Source organism: Xyrauchen texanus, chromosome 30 (genome assembly GCF_025860055.1).
Source record: "Xyrauchen texanus isolate HMW12.3.18 chromosome 30, RBS_HiC_50CHRs, whole genome shotgun sequence".
Classification (NCBI taxonomy): Eukaryota; Metazoa; Chordata; class Actinopteri; order Cypriniformes; family Catostomidae; genus Xyrauchen; species Xyrauchen texanus.
Window position 1 is genome coordinate 41,391,133 of NC_068305.1, and position 21,305 is coordinate 41,412,437.

The following is a 21,305-nucleotide window of genomic DNA, read 5'->3' on the forward strand; positions in this document are numbered from 1 at the left end:
TAATATGAAAATGTTTCAGAGATCATCTTGTGTTTCAATCTGTCGAATGACCTTGAAACGCTGCAGTCTCTGAAAAACATCTGAATTGCACATATTACTATTTCTGTTTGTAAATGATCAAAATATCATCTTGGACCTCACGGTGTGATTTTATTTATAAAATGAGGGTTTATTTGGCAGTTGCACGTACAAGTAATTGGAGTTAACACACATGATTCATGCACTTTAATCTACAGATGGTTTATTTTGTGCCATGCATCGATCTACCCTGTAAAAACAGCATCAGTTTCACTCATTTGGGCACAAAGCGAAAATAAACTCCACACAAGTTCAAACATGAGAAAGTTATTTGTTGTTCATTATAATTATAAGTAGCTACATTACAAGTTCTTAAAATGCTCTCAAATCACACAAAGTAACAAGGAGACACACAAAGTAACAAGGAGACACACAAACTAACAAGGACACACAAAGAGACACACAAAGTAACAAGGAGACACACAAAGTAACAAGGAGACACACAAACTAACAAGGACACACAAAGAGACACACAAAGTAACAAGGAGACACACAAACTAACAAGGACACACAAAGAGACACACAAAGTAACAAAGAGACACACAAAGTAACAAGGAGACACACAAAGTAACAAGGAGACACGCAAAGTAACAAGGAGACACACAAAGAGACACGCAAAGTAACAAGGAGACACACAAAGAGACACACAAAGAGACACACAAAGTAACAAGGAGACACACAAACTAACAAGGACACACAAAGAGACACACAAAGTAACAAGGACACACAAACAAGGAGACACACAAAGTAACAAGGAGACACACAAAGTAACAAGGACACACAAAGTAACAAGGACACACAAAGAGACACACAAACAAGGAGACACACAAAGTAACAAGGAGACACACAAACAAGGAGACACACAAAGTAACAAAGAGACACACAAAGAGACACAAAGTAACAAGGACACACAAAGAGACACACAAAGTAACAAGGAGACACACAAAGTAACAAGGACACACAAAGTAACAAGGACACACAAAGTAACAAGGACACACAAGGAGACACACAAAGTAACAAGGACACACAAAGTAACAAGGACACACAAGGAGACACACAAAGTAACAAGGACACACAAAGTAACAAGGACACACAAGTAACAAGGAGACACAAGTAACAAGGAGACACACAAGTAACAAGGAGACACACAAAGTAACAAGGAGACACACAGAGACAAAGTAACAAGGAGACACACAAGAGACACACAAAGTAACAAGGAGACACACAAAGTAACAAGGAGACACACAAAGTAACAAGGACACACAAAGTAACAAGATCACCATGGAAACCAGCAAAGGATCTCGCCATTGCACTGCAAGTCTTTTACCCGCCGAGTCTAGATTATTTTACACAGAAACTTCTCCAAAATGTCTTCATTTTTTTCTTGAAAGAAACCCCCAAAGACTGTGAGGTTAAGGATGTCAATCTCTTTATTATGAAACCAAGTCAAAATAAAAAATGTCTTCAGGTTTATTACGTTTATCTGGGAACACAAGATCACACTGAGGGCGGAGCGGTCATACAAATCATTCAACCTCCTAAACACAGATCTCACTAAATCAACCAAGCCTTAATAAAAACTCACTTGCACTGTAACATAAGGGGGAAAATATGCCCAATTTCTCAACACATGCCAGAAACGAACACACACACGAAGTCGACGGTTTGAGTGACGGTAAGAATGATGAAGCTGAAGGTAAAAAGACAGCAGGCGTCCTGATGGAGCTCAAACGGGACGGTGTAGTCCGTTATGTGGGGGGTGGAGGGTAGTACTGGTTATACTGGCCGTACTGGCCATACGGACCCCACGAATTCTGACCGCCCCATGAATTATATTGCTGGAGAAGAAAAATGGAAGACATTAACAATGGCGCACACACACATGACATAATGTTCTGGATGAAGTCCTCTAATGCGCAGCAGCTCACCTGATACCAGTTGTTATAGTTGTATCCAGCGTGATTGGCCTGCATGTCCTGCATCACCTGACCGGAGGCTGCTGATTGGTCATCTGTCCGTTGCCTCTTTGCATCTGGCTCCTGTGAGCTGCGTCGGCAATATGCAAGAAAATCATTTAAAATGCGCATTCGCAAAAGTAACATCATAAACTATTAGTGCTTGTGGAGAATCAATCAGCCTTTCAAAACATGTTAAGATCATATTTCTGCCCAAAAGCAAAATAAAATGACATATTAGTGTATAAAGATAAAAGCTACTTTAATGGTGCGTTCACATACAACGAAGAAAATGTGTTTGACCGCTGGATTATAAATGTGCGTTTACACTGAGTTACGCGAACCCGCGGGTATTCCCGCTTGTCTTCCAGAAAAGGACAGGAGGCGGGGCTTGACTTGGTTCATAGTAACATTCAACCAATAGCTGGAATGAGGTAGTCGCGCACATTTACCGAACTTACCAGGAAGTCCAACTTCCTCACTCACGTTCCTCCAAGCGATGTCTTTATTCGTCTGGTCTCTGTACAACACACCGCTACAACCATTTTTCCAGATTTCCAGTGACATCCGGATAATCTCAATGCTATAGGCTTTCGAGATAACGAAAATTTGTAACTTGCGCGAATAAGAGATTTTGCGCGTTCGAATAGAGTCATTCGCGTCACTGGGCACGTCCATTCGCATCTTTGCATTGCCTTTGTATGCAATCGCGCCGCGCGATACGCTCGCTTCGCATTATATGTGAACGCACCATTAGACGTAATATTTTCGTCATCAAATGACCATTAAGCACATTTTTACCACCAAAATTCCCATTTTTATTATTACTATAATGCATCCAAACGTTAGAGTTTTTGTAATTATTACATTTTTTATTATTTTTTTATGCTGTCTCTATTGAGAATCTAAAGGCAGTGCAACACATCCTACCATGATGCATACATGTACAATTTAATTCCTTACGCTTCCAGAGCAGTAGTTCACGAGCTAAAGGCGGTTCAGTTAAGAATATTAATATTGAGTGACAGTAGCTAACCCGTTCTCTGCTTTCCTCTTTGCCGAGTCTTGCTCCTTTACAAGCTTCTGATGTTGATCGAATGCGCCACAAGCCTGTGTGTGAACATAACACCAGTTATCTCTCAAACTAATCCCAAAGGAGAAAACTAAACGCAACTATGTAGTGAGAAAACAATTGATTCTCAAGGGCACTACAAAAGCATGAAGGGAGTGCTGCACTCACACATTGATGTCGCTGCCGAAGTCCTCGAGAAACTCGACTTTGCGTTGCGAGAAAGTGACGCGTGACTCCAGCGACATCGGGCTATTCAGAGCTCTGTCGAAGCATGCGATGATGTCGGCTTCGTTCTGCTGAACATCTCCAGTGTACTCCAGCTCCAGCAGATTCAGGTAGAGCTTTGGGTTTGTCTGCGGGGAGAAAACGAGCAGATTAAGCATTACATAGAACCGCATTAAAGATGCAACGCGTTACATAGAACCGCATTAGAGATGCAACGCGTTACATAGAACCGCATTAGAGATGCAACGCGTCACATAGAACCGCATTAAAGATGCAACGCGTTACATAGAACCGCATTAAAGATGCAACGCGTCACATAGAACCGCATTAAAGATGCAACGCGTTACATAGAACCGCATTAAAGATGCAACGCGTTACATAGAACCGCATTAGAGATGCAACGCGTCACATAGAACCGCATTAAAGATGCAACGCGTCACATAGAACCGCATTAAAGATGCAACGCGTCACATAGAACCGCATTAAAGATGCAGCGTTACATAGAACCGCATTAAAGCTGCAACGCTCACATAGAACCGCGATTAAAGATGCAACGCGCTACATAGAACCGCATTAGAGATGCAACGCTCACATAGAACCGCGATTAGAGATGCAACGCTCACATAGAACCGCATTAAAGATGCAACGCGTCACATAGAACCGCATTAAAGATGCAACGCCTCAAATATAACCGCATTAAAGATGCAGCGCGTCACATAGAACCGCATTAAAGATGCAACGCGTCACATAGAACCGCATTAAAGATGCAACGCGTCACATAGAACCGCATTAAAGATGCAACGCGTTACATAGAACCGCATTAAAGATGCAACGCCTCAAATATAACCGCATTAAAGATGCAGCGCGTCACATATAACTGCATTAAAGATGTAACGCATCTAATTTTTCTAGTTTTCCAGTCATGGAAAACTAGAAAAATACCAAAGTTCAAACTTTGGTATTAGGGCAACAAAACAAACCTTACAGTCACATTCCTCAGAATGAGAGCTTTCATTTGCTACGTGACTAGTCCATTTAAGTTCGGCTACGATACTGACGTTTTTAGATGGATCCGGCATTGGTCGGACGAGCCCGATCCAAATCCGATACCAAAAGAACCATAAAAACACCATTAAAGTAGTTCATATGACTCGTGCATTTTATTCAAAGCCACTTGAAGATGTGCGATAGCTCTGAGAATCACAAAAGTCTGTTTAATAAGTAAATATATAGTATGTGCAGCGCCAGCGCGTTAACGAATGTGTCGCACACGCAAGCATGTGCAAGCTGCTAGCACACACGACTGCGCAATATTGGAGCGCTACTTAACAACATCTCAGATGTAGATGCTCAATAGTTCGGTTCACTTATAATATGCGTTTAGAACGGCACCTGAGGAGCATTTAACCAGAATTTGAATAAGCAGCAATTTTAACTACTGTGAACTAGCCAAGTGTGCCGCACAAGCCCTCAAAAGTGAAGCCAAAACGTCTTGATCGCCCCCCGGTGACTGGTCCTAGTATAGGTCATAAACCCCGCCTCCCCATGTTATTCAACGGGACGTGAGACCAACTAAACAATTAAATTACACTTCACATATCTTTTTTCCAAAGACAGTTTCTGTCATTTACTGTTGTTTCTATCACGTTGATGTCATTTCAAGTGTTTGTTTTCAAAATAAGTTTGTTTTTAGTTATTTGATGCTATAAAAACGCTGCTGTGACATCATGATTGACAGCTGTGATTGACAGGTTCTCTGAGTGAAGTAGTCACTGAAGCACCAACAGACTTTTTTTCGGGATCTTCGGAGGACTGAGGAGATTGGAGCTTTACATGTAATATCTAAATTTCTATAATTAATTATTTTACACTGTCAAAAGTCAAAAGGGGCGTGTGCTTGCGATTGATTCGGCGAGTGTGAGGGCGGGGCCTTGATTTCGTGGCTTTACTTCCTGTTCACTACTGCGCAGGTCTGGTCCCGAAATCGCAACTGCGCAGACTCAAGTCCCAAGATGTCAGCGCCATATCGGGACACTGGCGGCTTCAGTTCTCACCAATGGAAAAGAGCGAAGGGGCGTCGGCCATCTTTTTTTAAAGTCTATGGAACTAGCCCACAAACAGACACATACAGGAAGTTTTCAGGCCTTATTATGTTATTTAGTGTAACAAATGCAAAAGCGATGGATTCTAAGCTTTCAAACGATACCTCATAAGCCTGACCTATGTATATGGTGACTTTAACGTTTAAGTGAAAAAACGTTCGCAATATAGGGCCCCCCCTGTGGAGATTTTTTTTAACACCATGCAAAACCCAGGTTAAAATATCCCATCTTCCCCAGTCTTTGCAGCCTAGGTGACATCAGGAAAAAGTTCCAGAGTCTATTTTATGTCGACGATATCTGTACCTCGTCTTTCTCGATGGCCTCCATTAGAACTTTCTTGGCCTTCGTGATGCTCTTCTGCACCTTCAGCAGCTGTCGGGCCAGTTTCACAGCGTAGAACGACGACTCGCTGGCATTATTTCCGTTCGTGATGGCGTCACGCAATAAGGTCTCCGCTTCATCCATGTTGCCGTGGCGACGCTCCAGACTCACCCTGCGTAACCTCACCATGGCCAATCCTGGGACCGCCTCCTCTATCGCTTTCAGAATGCCACGGGCCTCCTCGACGTTCCCTGTACATACATGCATACACTTAGAATTTGGAACCTACGAAATTTGGATTCCACGTGAAATTCAAAGGGAAATCTAGACCTTGCTGCTCCTCGAACGCCGCCCAGAGGATGTGAACGGCAGGTTTCTTGGGCAGGTGGATGCTGCAGGCCTTCTTGTAGATGTGCCTCACTCCTTCAGTGCTGTAGCTCTCCAGATACTTGGCGTACTTGGGAGGAAAAGCAGGACAGGAAAGGGAGGAAGTGACAGAGAGGACATAACAGAAGAGCAGGGAAAAGAAGACATAAACATTAAGCTTTCATTTCAAATCCCCGCACCGCTGAATTTCCATTGACAAGATCGTTTTGAGAATTTCTGTTTTAAACCCATCAGCACCTTCATGGAACCAATAAGATAAGTTTCTTTAAGGTAGAAGTAGACGGAGAGATGCAACGTAGTTGGCAAATGCTGCGGTCAAATCTTGTGTGGCAAGCAGGGCCATCCCCTAATATAACAGATACAGTCAAATATCAACGTTACACGCAAAGAGTGCAGGAAGTGTTACTGTGGAAGTGATGATATCGTTGATGGGGAAGCAAAGGGGTGCACAGAGGAAATGACGCGGACAACGGACGCGCTGTCTATCTACCTTGATCCAGAACTCCTCGTAGAGGGCGCAGGCGATCAGGCAGCGCTCAAACAGAATCACCACTCGCTCCGGCGTGCCGTTCTCCAGCTCGAAGTCCAGGTACTCTCTCCAGTTGTTCAGTTGGGTCTTCTCCAGCGCTTTCACGTGGAAGTACGGACGCTTGATCTGGAGGGGCAAAATGACCTTTCGTTGGTGTTGTTTAACAGTTTAGAAAGTCTGACACATCAGTCAATGACACGATTTTTACCAGGGCATTGCTATGCTGTTGCTAAGAGTCTTCTGGGTGGTTGCTGGGGTGTAATATGGTTTCTAGGGTGTTCTGGGTGGCTGCCAGGGCACGGCTATATGGCTGGTAGTGTTCTGGGTTGTTAGCAGGGCATTGCTATGATGTTGCTAAGGTGCTGTGGGTGGTGATTAGGGTGTTGCTATGCGGTTGCTAGGGTGTTTTGGTTGGTTGGTTGCTAAGGTGTTCTCAGTGTTTGCCAGGGCGTTGCCATGTGGTTGCTAGGGTGTTTTGGTTGGTTGCTAAGGTGTTCTCAGTGTTTGCCAGGGTGTTGCTATGCGGTTGCTAGAATGTTCAGAGAGGCTGTCAGGATGTTTCTAATGCGGTTGCTAAGGTGTTTGCCTTGACATGTTATACAGTTGCTAGGGTGTTTTTAGTTAATAAAATGTTTTAGGTGTTTGCCAGGGTGTTGCTATGTCATTGCTAAGGTGTTTGCTGGTGTGCTCTGGGTTGTGGCCGGGATGTTGCTATGCAGTTGCTTGGTTGTTCTAGGTGTTTGCAATGGCAATGCTATGCAGTTTCTATGGTGTTCTCTGTGGTTACTAAGGCATTCTGGGCATTTACTAGGGTATTGTTATGCAGTTGCTAAGAGTGTTCCGGGTGGTTGCTGGGGTGTAATATGGTTTCTAGGGTGTTCTGGGTGGCTGCCAGTGCACGGTTATATGGCTGGTAGTGTTCTGAGTGGTTGCTAAGGTGTTCTGGGTTGTTACCAGGGCATTGCTACACTGTTGCTAAGGTGCTGTGGGTGGTGATTAGGGTGTTGCTATGTGGTTGCTAGGATGTTTTGGTTGGTTGCTAAGATGTTCTCTGTGTTTGCCAGGGCGTTGCTATGCGGTTGCTAGAATGTTCAGAGAGGCTGTCAGGGTGTTTCTAATGCGGTTGCTAAGGTGTTTGCCTTGACATGTTATACAGTTGCTAGGATGTTTTTAGTTAATAAAATGTTTTAGGTGTTTGCCAGGGTGTTGCTATGTCATTGCTAAGGTGTTTGCTGGTGTGCTCTGGGTGGTGGCCGGGATGTTGCTATGCAGTTGCTTGGTTGTTCTAGGTGTTTGCAATGGCAATGCTATGCAGTTTCTAGGGTGTTCTCTGTGGTTACTAAGGCATTCTGGGCATTTACTAGGGTATTGTTATGCAGTTGCTAAGAGTGTTCCGGGTGGTTGCTGGGGTGTAATATGGTTTCTAGGGTGTTCTGGGTGGCTGCCAGTGCACGGTTATATGGCTGGTAGTGTTCTGGGTGGTTGCTAAGGTGTTCTGGGTTGTTAACAGGGCATTGCTACACTGTTGCTAAGAGTGTTCCGGGTGGTTGCTGGGGTGTAATATGGTTTCTAGGGTGTTCTGGGAGTCTGCCAGGGCACATTTATATGGCTGGTAATGTTCTGGGTTGTTAGCAGGGTGTTGCTATGCTGTTGCTAATGAGTTGTGGGTTGTGATTATGATGTTGATATCTGGTTGCTAGGGTGTTTTGAGTAGTTGTTAAAATGTTTTAGGTGTTTGCCAGGGTGTTGCTATGTTATTGCTAAGGTGTTTGCTGGTGTGCTCTTGGTGGTGGCCGGGATGTTGCTATGCAGTTGTTTGGTTGTTCTAGGTGTTTGCAAGGGCATTGCTATGCAGTTGCTAGGGTGTTCTCTGTGGTTACTTAAAGCATTCTGGATGTTTACTAGGGTAATGCTATGCAGTTGCTAAAAGTGTTCTGGGTGGTTGGTGGGATGTAACATGGTTTCTAGTGTGTTCTGGGCACTGTTATATGGCTGGTAGTGTTCTGGGTGGTTGCTAAAGTGTTCCGGGTTATTACCAAGGCATTGCTATGCTGTTGCTAAAGTATTGTGGTTGGTGATTAGGGTGTTACCATGCAGTTGCTAGGATGTATTTGTTGATTGATAAGGTGTTCAGTGATTCCCAGGGCGATGCTATGAGGTTGTTAGAATGTTCAGATTGGTTGTCAGGGTGTTTCTAATGCGGCTGTTAGGGTGTTTTGGAGTGGTTGCTAAGGTGTTCTGGGTGTTTCTCATGATTGTTATATGGCTGGTAGTGTTCTGAGTGGTTGCTAAGGTGTTCTAGATTGTTACCAAGGAGTTGCTATGCTGTTGCTATGGTGTTGATTAGTGTTGCTATGCTGCTGCTAAAGCATTCATGCAGTTGCAAGGGTGTTCTGTGTTTTCAAGGGAGTACCAATGTTGTTGGTAAGGCGTTGAGTGTGTTTTTGAGTGGTTGTTATTGTAAGCAGTTAAAAACTCCTGGTTGAAGTACTCACCCCCTCTTCAAAAGCCCAGCGCTTGCTGACTTCATGCTCATTTTGGTTGAACGTCTCCTGTCGCGTCTCGATCACTTTATGTCTCATGTTCTCGATCTCCGTCACCCTCTAAAGAGCAAAACAAACCACCTTGAATCATGACATCACGAAAGAACAAACAACTTATCTCGTCTGATGTCCAGCTACACAAAGTGTTTACATCACCATGAGTTTGACAGAAACAGTACGCAGTATGCACACCCAGTGAATCAGCTGTGGCCCAAGCCCAGGTGCTGGGAGGGGAGGGGTTGGGGGACGGTGTCATTTCGTCCCAAGTCCCTGATTGGATGCCAACCTGGACCCTCAGGTTTTCATTGACTGCTAACGGAAAGACACCTCTTCAAACCTGTACAAGTTTTGCTTGTCTCCAGGATCAGGTAGGGCCCTCCCGACCTCTGGCATATTAAGAAACCCCACAGACAGCAGGTGACGCTCTCACCTTAGCAGGATCAGGCAGGTCTTCTGTGCCCGGTGGCAGATCTTCACCAGGAGCCTCGTCTTCGGTGGGTTTATTAGCATTGGCCAGTTCCACTCTAAGCTGCACAAACTCCTCCACAGACAGGAAGTGCTTGGGGTTGTTGTTCTGTACGTGCTCTTTGAACCTGAAAAATTGACCACAGTGACACCAGATTGTTGGAACTTTTGATACGTATATAGTTGGAACTTTAGAAGCAATGCGTAAACCCTGAAATAACTTGCCAACGCGCTTTACCTCGACCCTCGTGATTTTTTTGTAAAAACAAGTTAAATATTGATCCATTTTTACACAGAAAGTCACACATCTGGGATGGCATGAGGGTGAGTAAATGATGAGAGAACTTTCATTTTTGGGTGTACTGTCCCTTTAAGTGAAGAAGGTTTCGAACAATGGAGGAAAATCAACGTAGCGCTGCTGTGCAAACACTGTAATAACCGAAGTGTGTGCAGAATACGTACTTCTGGAAGTGCTGCGAGTACAGCTGTGTGGGAATGCAGAGGACGCGGTCGTAGACGGCGGTGACGTTAGCCAGCTTCTCCTGCTCCAGTTCCCAGCCGATATACGCTTCCCACAAACGGTCGGAACGGAAATCCGTTCCGCAGGCGAGGACTGCGTGCTCATAGGACCTGAAAACAAGCATCCAGGTCAGAATGTCCATTACAAACCAATCTGAGACATTTCAGCATTTATCTTATGGCTTCAGGTGAGGGGTGGTACACGTACGCTCTGATGCGGTTTTCCGCCTCTCCGTCACTGGTGTCTTGGTTCTCTCTCAGGAAGGTGATGTAATGAAGCCACAGGTCGACGCTGAGCGGAATGGCCTGCAGACCTCGCCGGTACACCTGTGATGGAAATAACATTCAAATAAATTCATTTACATGACACTTGAACATGCCATTCTCATGCTGCTGCAGAGAGAACATGCCCTTGAAGTCAAAATCGACTATTCACGTTAATCTTTACATTTAAGTGGAACTGCACATACCTCATCCGCAACCTGAATGCAGCCATGTTTCCTCTCAATGTCCGCATATTTCTTCCAATATCCATAACAGTAGGGATAGTGTAGGAAAAACGCATCAAACGCCTTCCTTGATGCCACCAGGTGGTTCTGAAAGGTTAAAAAAACGACGTAATTAAGCATAAATAACATCTATACTGCTTTTGATTTAGTAGCTTTCCAAAACACGGCATCTACCTCTTGTTCAACATATTGCAGGAGGTACACCCAGCCGTTGAAGTCTTCAGGATTATCTTCCACAACCTTAAAAAGCCTCTCGTACTCTAAGGGAAGTTCAGGCTCTTGTGTCTCAGTCGATTCTGCAGCTGCAGCTGCTTCTGCTCCCTCTTTGGGAACATCTTCCAGCTCCATATTCGAAGGGCTCTCCGAGTCGCCATCCGCCTGCTTCATGGCATCCGGCTCTGCTGATTGGTCCACAAGCTGTCCGTTTGATTCCGACAGCGGACCGACTACTTGCCCGGAGTTATCTAGGCTGCTGTCTGACCCACTGGACGTCTGGGCAATGTTATCTGCTGCGGATTTTATGTGTTCCATCGAGTACAGCTGGAACTGCTCCATGGCGGTCGCCTGTTGCACCTGATCGTATTCTGCACTCTCGGGGTTTGCGAGTGGAACCTGTGCAATAGTCCAGCCTGGAGCGGTCAGAGCTGTGCTATAATCGGGCCCTGTCGCTTCCATAGCAGGAGCATCTCCATTGCCAGGGGCATTTGTATCCAGCATTCCCATCATGGGATCACCTGAGACAGACAGATCGAAAGAGTAAGTATTAAGTATTCAATTATGGGGCTTTTCCACTGCATGGTACAGCTCGACTCGACTTTTGGGGGTTTTCCACTGTGGATAGTATCTGGTACCTGGTGCTTTTTTTGGTACCACCTAGGTCGAGGTTCCAAGCGAGCCGAGCCTAAATGTGACGTCGAAACCCTGCAGATCACTGATTGGTCGGGGAGAATCGTCACTATCAGCGTCACTGGAGTTGCGACACGAGACATCAACATGCTAGTTTTAAAGTTAGCAACAGCGATAGCAGTATCATTTGTTCACGTGACTTTTGAATTGTAAACAGAAATGGCTGTGAGCTAAACCAAGCCGTGGTCAATAAAGGAGGTGCAGATGTTCCTCTCGTTAGCGTCGAACGAAACAACGTGAAACGATCAAGTCTTTGAGGAAGTGTCTCAGCGGTCGGCCGCACACGGATACCACCGGACCTCCCAACAGTGAAGGGAAAAGTTACAAACACTTAAAAGTGACGACAGAAACATCAAGGAAATGTGGAAGTGGTTTGACCAAATGGACGCTATCTAGACCGGCGAGCAATGGGAGGGAGAGCGCGCTGGACTCGGTCACGGCGTTGCTGGAGTCACGATGGAGTAGGGGACGTTTTGTTACGTTAACTCGATACTCTGCTTGAAAGCTTCACTTTATTTAGTCGAGCAGCTACTGGAAGCTTCTAAAACAACCAGTTTAACTGTAACACTTGTGTTACACTGCTTTATGCAGCACAATGAGCTAGCAGCTAGCGCCCGTGTTATCGTTTATGGCCAGCAATGTTTGTGTCGCGTTTAAAATGATGTTGTGGCAGTCGAGGTGGTGTAACTATGACGATCAGCCTATAATCCCGCCCCGTTGAGGCGGCACTAAATAGCTGTGGAAAAGCGTCATTAATGTGCACTTTTTCAACGTCATTTTTTAAAGCCAGTGCAATCCAGAAACGCTTGGATGTTCTGCACCGATGTGCATGGTCACCTGATCCACTTCTAGGATCACAGGTTTCAGATATTGAAAGGTTAAAGGTTTTCTGTGGTCCACTGATCAACTGATGGCAAGCATATACGAAGAGTTGGTCAACGGTGTGACGCTTGTTTTTTGGTCCAGATCTATTGAGTTTAGGGGGTGGGAGATATACCGGTCGACCCATCCAAAACATCTTCAAGACATCCCAGTCTCGTCATTTGTGCTCCAGTGACGGAAAGAGCGCAGATCTCACCCGTTACTCATTCTGGGTTCTCTCGAGGTCATGTTTTCATTTATGAAGTATTTAATACCCTGACTGGATTACTCAAAATGACACATTGCGACATGGCTTAATAATATATATGATACAATATTATAGATTTTGTGTCAAAGACCCAATGTCGAATTATGACTAGCAAGGGCCCCTGGGACAATTATGTTTTAGTGCCCCCTTCAGTCCAAAGTTGAGATCCCCGCAGTCAATTTTCATTGATTCAAGTCTGTTTAATTCTGTTATTTACAGTCAGATTAACTCAAACACAGCACGGTCGTGGTAAAGAATCTGCTCAACCGTTTGCTGAACAGCCCCTGTTCTTAAAGAGACAGTACCATTTAAATGTTTGTTATACATAACGTAATCTCAATGTAAATACTTTAAATACTACAAATTACACATACAAAAAAAACAAGAATGTAACAATGTGTAAAAGGGGCAATAATATATTATGACATTTTAAATATAAGCGGACATCTGTGGGGGTGTATATAAACATTTGTTTTAAAAGTTAATGGGGTGCCCCCGCCCCAGGGCCCCTTAGCACTGGCCCAGTCTGTAATCAGTCACGGATAAGTTACTCTAAAAAGTAATTAATTACTAACTGCTAATTACATCTTCTACAGTGTAATTAGATAAATGTAGGCTACTAATTACTCTGTTTGAAAATTAATTGCATTACTTATTACTTTCTAAAACCCTGATCAACCTCGGCCAGATGAACAATAGACTTGAAACTGTTCCTTAAAACCAAATAAATTATTCATGAGCTGGTCAAAGAACTTAAGGGGGCGGCGTTAAATTAGAAAACACATTTTAATATTAGACGTTAAATTTAGATTTTAAAATCACTATTGTTTTATATAGAATTGCTCTGTAATCTATACAGTATTTAACGCAATTACATTAGTAGTAACTAATTAAATTACTGAAAAATTAAGAGTAATCCCTTACTTTCAATGAAAGACTAATTTATATACAGTAATCAATTACTTAGTAATGCATTCCACCCAACACTGTCCGTAATACATCCATGCAATGACCCATACAGTCAATACACTGATTTGATTAAACTTTGCCTAATTTACCAGCATTATTACACAAAAGGCGCAAATTAGTAACAAGAATCATCAGAACTGCGATTTAAAAGCGCCGTGTGTTGCAGCGGCCTGCTCTGCTTTCGACTCGACGCCGTTCATTTAGATTCTCAGGACAAAACCACAAGAAGCGAACAATCATTGCTGGGAATCCGTGATGGGGTGGATACTCACCAGAGTCTTCCATGAAACTGGGTTGAAATAGCAGGTATTTTGGTAACTTCGTCGAAGTTGTATATGTTTGATAACATGTGGTCGAGCGGCCGCGCTTCGCTCTTCAACATCCGCTGCGTCGAGCGACCAGAGAAGGACAAGAATATTCTGCGCCTGCGCACTGCGGTATTCAACTCAAAACACAGAAAGGCGAGTTTTGTTGTGTGATGTCATTCGTGATGTCACCGGTAGAGGAGGCACCACGGCCTATGAATACAGGACAACGTGTAATAATCAGCGTTGGGTGTAATGCATTATTAAGTAATTAATTAATGTAATTAAATGACTTTTTCATTGGAAAACTAAATTAAGGGATTATTTATTTCAGTAATTTAATTACAGTTATTTCTGATGTAATTGCGTTAAATACGGTATAGACTATAGAACAATTCTATTTAAACAATGGTGAAATTAAAATCAAAAATATATTTTAAAATTCAACGCTGCCCCCTTAAATTCTTCGGCCAGTTCATGAATAATGTATTTGATTAATTTGAAAGAATTAAAGGAACAGTTTCATGTCTATCGTTGTATTGTTCATCTGGTCGAGGTCGATCAGGGTTTTAGAAAGTAATTAGTAATAAGTAATGCAATTATTTTCAGACAGAGTGATTAGTAGCCTGCAGTAATCTAATTACACTGTAGAAGATGTAATTAGTAAAAATGTGATAATTATTACCAAAAGCAAGTGATTTCCTTTATTTAATTATACACAAAAAATAAAAAATACTTTACATTTCGGATGAAATTTAAAGCACAAATTAAGCAAACCTACATGCACAGAGAAAGCCAAGTGTTTTGTAATGTTTTACGAATAAATAAATAACATCAATCAATTAATAACGAATCCAGACTTTTCACAAACATATTATTTATGTAAATAAAATAAAAAAGTAGGGTATTACAAGTTCTGGTCTTACTGAATAATATATATAATTATTATTATTATTATTATTATTATTTTTGTAAAATGATCCCTTAAGTATTTCTATTTATTTATTTATTTATTTATTTATATAATCATCATTATTATTATTACTATTACAAGGGACCAAGATTATTCTTCAATGCAATGTCAAGTATGAATCTGAGCTCTACAGGAATTCTTAAAAATAAATAAATAAATAGAAAGAAAAAAACAGGTTAATTTACCAGACATACGTGAAATCCCTTATTTTTGGAAAGAATAAATAAATACATTTGCATTCCCCAAATATTTGCATGTTTATTTTTTAAACTCGATGACACGTCACGACTTCCGCCCCTGCTACGTAAAATGATGCCACCGAGCAGAGTGTCTGATTGGTGCGAAACGTGTGCTAAAAAACCTCAAAGGATCTACTCGCACATTAAGACACTTTTCATTACACTTCAAATGTAATTTTGTGTGAACGCTTCTTTAAAAAAAAAATAATAATAATTAAAAGCACACTTATATTCCTCCGAGTCCGAATGGCGTCCATTTCATCCAGCTCGCGCTTCACTCGCGATACGAATTCTACTACGGCGAAGGTTAATCTCATGAATAATACTGACGTCATGCGGACGTTGCTTAAACAATAAATCAAACCGTATACATAACTTGTATTTTTCCTCGTTTCTCATTTTCTGTTGATAAAGGTGTCTTCTAGATGACTTCAGATGATGTAAAATATATGATAAAGTTCAGATGGCAATTCTTTCCTCATGAATATTAAAGGATTATTCCGGGTTCAATACAAGTGAAGCTCAATCGACAGCATTTGAGGCATAATAGATTAATAATAGATGTGGTAGATTACCACAAAAATGTATTTCGACTCGTTCCTCCTTTTCTTTAAATCTGTGTTCCAGTGAGACACTTACAATGGAAGTCAATGGGGTACATTTTTTTGAAGGGTTTAAAGGCAGAAATGTCTATAAAAATTATGATTTAAACAACTTTACAGCTCAAATAATACATTAATTTTAACAGAAGAATTAATGTAAGTGCTTTTATAAATGTATAAGCGTCTATACATTTATAAAAGCACTTACATTAATTCTTCTGTTAAAATTCATGTATTATTTGAGCTGTAAAGTTGTTTAAATCGTAATTTTTATAGTCATTTTTAGGATTTTAGGGTTTGTCGACATTGAATCGTCATGGCAACGAAGTTGTAAAATAGTCTTTTTACACAGATGCGGTTAGTAAGTGATTTTATCACACTAAAATCATTTAAACATGGATATTGTTGATGTTAGGTCTATGGCTAGGGTTGTTATGTTGCAGCTATTCTTAACGTTCAAAAAATGGCCCCATTCACTTCCATTGTAAGTGTCTCACTGGAACACAGATGTTTTCCCCTTTTCTCTCCAATCTGGAACGCCCAATTCCCAATGCGCTCTAAGTCCTTGTGGTGGCGTAGTGGCTCGCCTCAATCCGGGTGGCGAAGGACGAATCCCAGTTGCTTTCGCATCTGAGACTGTCAATCCGTGCATCTTATCACGTGACTTGTTGTGCGCGTTACCGCGGAGACATAACGCATGTGAAGGCTTCACGCTATTCTCCGCGGCGCAACTCACCACACGCCCCACCGAAAGCGAGAACCACATTATAGCGACCACGAGGAGGTTACCCCATGTGACTCTACCCTCCCTAGCAACCGGACCAATTTGGTTGCTAAGGAGACCTGACTGGAGTCACTCAGCACGCCCTGGATACCAACTCGCGACTCCAGCGGTGATAGTCAGCATCAACACACACTAAGCTACCAAGGCCCCCCAGATTTGTGCTTTTATAAAGAAAATGAGGGACAAGTTAAAAGTCATTTTTGTGGTAATCGATATCACGCCATAAATGCTGTCGATTGAGCTGAACCATAGACTGTAAAAAAAGATGGCCGACGCCCCTTCGCTCTTTTCCATTGGTGAGAACTGAAGCCGCCAGTGTCCCGATATGGCGCTGACATCTTGGGACTTGAGTCTGCGCAGTTGCGATTTCGGGACCAGACCTGTGCAGTAGTGAGCAGGAAGTAAAGCCGCTAAATCAAGGCCCCGCCCTCACTCTCGCTGAATCAATCGCAAGCACACGCCGCTTTTGACTTTTGACGGTGTGAAATAATTAATTATAGAAATTTAGATATTAAATTTAAAGCTCCAATCTCCTCAGTCCTCCGAAGATCCCGAAAAAAAGTCAGTTGGTGCTTCAGTGACTACTTCGCTCAGAGAACCTGTCAATCACAGCTGTCAGTCATGATGTCACAGCAGCGTTTTTATAGCATCAAATAACTAAAAACAAACTTATTTTGAAAACAAACACTTGAAATGACATCAACGTGATAGAAACGACAGTAAATGACAGAAACTATCTTTGGAAGAAAGATATGTGAAGTGTCATTTAATTGTTTAGTTGGTCTCACGTCCCGTTGAATAACATGGGGAGGCGGGGCTTATGACCTATACTAGGATCAGCCACTGGGGGGCGATCAAGACGTTTTGGCTTCACTTTTGAGGGCTTGTGCGGCACACTTGAGCTGAACTCCTATTGAATATTGAGTATATTCCTTTAACGACGTCGCTCCTGCGTTGCTCAGCTTTGAATGAATACTAATGAGGCATTGCTGACGCAGCCGCTGCACTTCCAATAGCGGAGGCCCTCCTTATGAATATTAATAGCCGAGCCTTCGCCGTACTAGGATCCGTGCACTGGATTATCAAATGGCGCAGTGCGCCTGAGCAAGAGAAAGCGGAACTGGCGGCAGTAGCAAGAACGCACCTTTTCCGGTAATTCCGACAGTAGCAGCAGCAGCAACACAACCGGGACCGAAGAGCGACCGGAGAGGAGAGAGGGGGCGAGAAACGACCCGGGGTGAGCGAGCGAGAGAGAGAGAGAGAGAGAGAGAGAGAGGGGCTGTTAAATGAAGGTAAATTAGCATGTGTTGTAGCTCTCACAGCGCACAGGGAAACAACACGATTTAAAGTTGTGTTTGACACCCCTCCCTTTTCTTCATCCGCTTTCTCTTGTGTTTCAGGGACGGAAGAGGGAAACTCGTGATGAATCAGTGACTTTTGGACTTCTTTACTCCCATCTGGATTCTCTTGAGGAACAAAACTGATGATCAGAAGTCTTAAAAAGGAGGCAAACCGAGTGAATACAACAAGGAGGTCGGACTTGACCAGAAAGGCCTGTTTTAAAGATCTTGTTTTGGAGATTGGGCGGTTTGTGTTGTCTATGCACCCTCAGTAGTACACACCTCAACCTGCTTGCATAGTGGTTTGTGTTTCCCCTTATGCATACTACATTAGCTTCATCCAATGAGAGTCGCCGTTGGTTACGCATGCTATGCATTACTATGCATTTTTTAAACGAATGGCTCTGAAGTTCCGTATCGAAGGTTCAAGTCGAGATTCAAAGTAACGGTTCGAAGCAAGACCAAATATCCTTCTAAACGTTTTCCCGGTGACAAACGTAATATATGCACAGCCAAGAAGATGGGGAAGATGCTCTCAAAGATCTTCGGCAACAAAGAGATGAGAATATTGATGCTTGGACTTGACGCGGCGGGAAAGACCACGATCCTTTACAAACTGAAACTGGGACAGTCTGTCACGACCATCCCGACCGTGGGATTCAACGTGGAGACTGTCACCTATAAGAACGTCAAGTTTAACGTCTGGGACGTCGGCGGTCAGGACAAGATCCGACCGCTGTGGCGGCATTACTACACCGGCACCCAGGGACTGATCTTCGTAGTGGACTGTGCGGATCGGGACCGGATCGACGAGGCCAGACAGGAGCTACATCGCATCATCAACGATCGCGAAATGAGGGACGCCATCATCCTGATCTTCGCCAACAAGCAAGACCTTCCCGACGCCATGAAACCACACGAGATCCAAGAGAAGCTTGGGCTGACCCGGATCCGAGATAGGAATTGGTACGTCCAGCCGTCCTGCGCTGCGACGGGCGATGGACTCTACGAAGGGCTCACCTGGCTAACGTCCAATTACAAATCGTAACGCATCGATACGGAAACGAGTGGCAACTAGAATCAATTAAAGAATAACTTTGGCAGATCTCTGTGTTAAGTTTGATTATTATTTTCTTCTCAAGCCCATCGTTTGTTTGTTTGTTTGTTTATTGGCTCGCTCTTACTTTTACTTCAAGCACTATTGTAGATCTGTTACATTTGAATGTATAACCATCTCCAAATATGCCATACACTGCAAAATCTGAACAACAAACATCCTTAAAATGACGCATTTACTCCAGGCAAAATTGCGTACGATAAAAAGACTTGAATTAAAGTCGTTATCGACCGCCGTAACCAATGGTTTTTTTTTCTTGCTGTATGAATAATTATTACTAAAATGTGTTCGATTTGTGCTTAAAATTACAAATGCAACGGGGTGAGAAAAATAAACTCCATACACTTTGAAAACAAGTCTTCTTATGTACGCAACGTGCCTTCTGAAGTACAACGTAAATGCATTTCGTATAAGGAATATTCCGGGTTTACAATGGGAGTCAATGGGGTTTAATCTGGAAACATTAAAATACTGTTTCAAAAGTATAGACACAAGACGTAAACAATAAACTCGTTTTAGGGTTTGATGGTTTACCGCGTTTCGTCGCCATGGCAACAATGTAGTAAAATTGTCTGTAACTTCACACAGACGTGGTTTAGTAAGTGACTTTAACACATTTAAATCATATTAACATGTTAAATATGTTAAAATCACTTACTAAACCACGTCTGTGTAAAGTTATAGACAATTTTACTACATTGTTGCCATGGCGACGAAACGCGGTAAACCATCAAACCCTAAAACGACTGTAAAAATGACGATTTAGACAACTTTACAGCTCGGATAATACACGTGCGTTAACAATAATTAATGTAAGTGCTTTTATTAAATTATAAGGGTCACATTTTTTACTTTAAAACCGCCGAAAATTGTCCCCATTGACTTCCATTATAAGTGTCTCACTGGAACACAGATTTAAAGAAAAGTGCAACTAGTCGTAATTAATTTTTATGGTAATCAACATTATGCCACAAATGCTGTCGATTGAGCTGCACTTGCCTGAAACCCGGAATATTCCTTTAAGGATGTTTGGATATTTTTACTGGGGGTAAAATATGATTTTATGCCGTGTAAAGTGTTATTTTCAGAAGCTGTGTTTGTGTTTTTCTTTCAGTCCGGGTGAAGATCTTGGCATTCACGGACATGGACATGTTTCTTTTGATTTGTCTGAAGATACAGTTATTAGTCCCTAAAGCGGCAGCTTGTTTGTTTACCTCTGTGCCATCCCGTGTAACGAATGTAAGGAGAATAGCTCCGACACAGAGCGTTCAAATAAAGCATATATGCAGAATGGAGTCAAAGTCCTTAAAGGAACATTGACGTATTTGTGTCCGTACGCTTCCATTTCAACTAACAATTCAAACTGTTTGATCTTTTGTGGCGGGACGGAGCAGGTGTCCCCTGCAGGTGATGCTAATGAGATGTATTTAAAACAGGCCCTTTGACTTCAGTGTGCACGACTGTATCATCACAAACCGCACAAATCACACCAAGCCTCTTTTTCTTCGCACTAAATTAAACGCTTTGTTTTATTATTTTGACTTATTTGTTATGCTGAAGAAATAATAAAATCTATATCTATATATATCCAGTATTATTGTATGTTCTTGATGAGGTTGAGCGTGCGTGTATTTATAACTGACCCTGTGACGTGAATAAGTGATGAGTCTTTGGTTTCAGGCGATCACCTGTTTGCCTCTATATTCACCTGAAGTTATCCAGGTGAACAAAACACAGGCGTTTATGTGCTGTTAACAAGAAGTTTTCCATCATGTTTGCATATCAGACAGTTTAATTAAATTTAGTGTCCTGGCAAGATTTGATAGTTATTATTTGAATGTTTAATGCACACCTGACTGAATCTCACAAATGCATCTTGGTTATATTTCACCCCGAATCAAAAGCAAGAATGAAGCTTTATATATTCAAAAAAATATATAATTAATATGAAAAAAAATTATATATTTTTTTAAATACTGTATGCAAAAGAAAAAAAAAAATATATATATATATATATATATATATATATATATATAAAAATTATATAAAAAATTAATATATTTCTTTTTATATACTGTATCCAAAAAATAAATAAATAAATAAAATGTATATAAAAAAAATTAGATATATATTTTTTATATACTGTATCCAAATATATATATATATATAAAAAGTATATAAAAAAAATTATATATATTTTTTATATTCTATATAGAAATAATTAGAATTGAATATA

At 42.0% G+C, this 21,305-nt stretch overlaps 2 protein-coding genes and 1 long non-coding RNA gene across 3 annotated transcripts in view; 1 reads left to right on the plus strand and 2 right to left on the minus strand.

The window, feature by feature from the left end:
* Positions 1-21,305, minus strand: part of LOC127623651 (uncharacterized) — a 119,100-nt gene that overhangs the window by 67,714 nt on the left and 30,081 nt on the right. The gene's annotated exons all lie outside the window — the stretch shown is intronic.
* Positions 1,491-14,116, minus strand: prpf39 (PRP39 pre-mRNA processing factor 39 homolog (yeast)). Its single transcript, XM_052097985.1, has 13 exons — positions 13,982-14,116; positions 10,880-11,439; positions 10,667-10,792; positions 10,405-10,523; positions 10,140-10,307; positions 9,643-9,805; positions 9,165-9,272; positions 6,631-6,795; positions 6,084-6,210; positions 5,736-6,004; positions 3,274-3,458; positions 2,007-2,124; positions 1,491-1,916 (listed from the first exon to the last, which is right to left on the minus strand). The coding sequence occupies exons 1-13, from the start codon at positions 13,992-13,994 to the stop codon at positions 1,827-1,829; spliced, it is 2,211 nt and encodes a 736-aa protein (XP_051953945.1). The 5' UTR covers positions 13,995-14,116; the 3' UTR covers positions 1,491-1,826.
* LOC127623641 (ADP-ribosylation factor 6-like) lies at positions 17,759-19,652 on the plus strand. The gene is made up of 2 exons (XM_052098057.1): positions 17,759-17,904; positions 18,013-19,652. Exon 2 carries the CDS (start codon positions 18,473-18,475, stop codon positions 18,998-19,000), a length of 528 nt encoding a protein of 175 aa, XP_051954017.1. The 5' UTR covers positions 17,759-17,904; positions 18,013-18,472; the 3' UTR covers positions 19,001-19,652.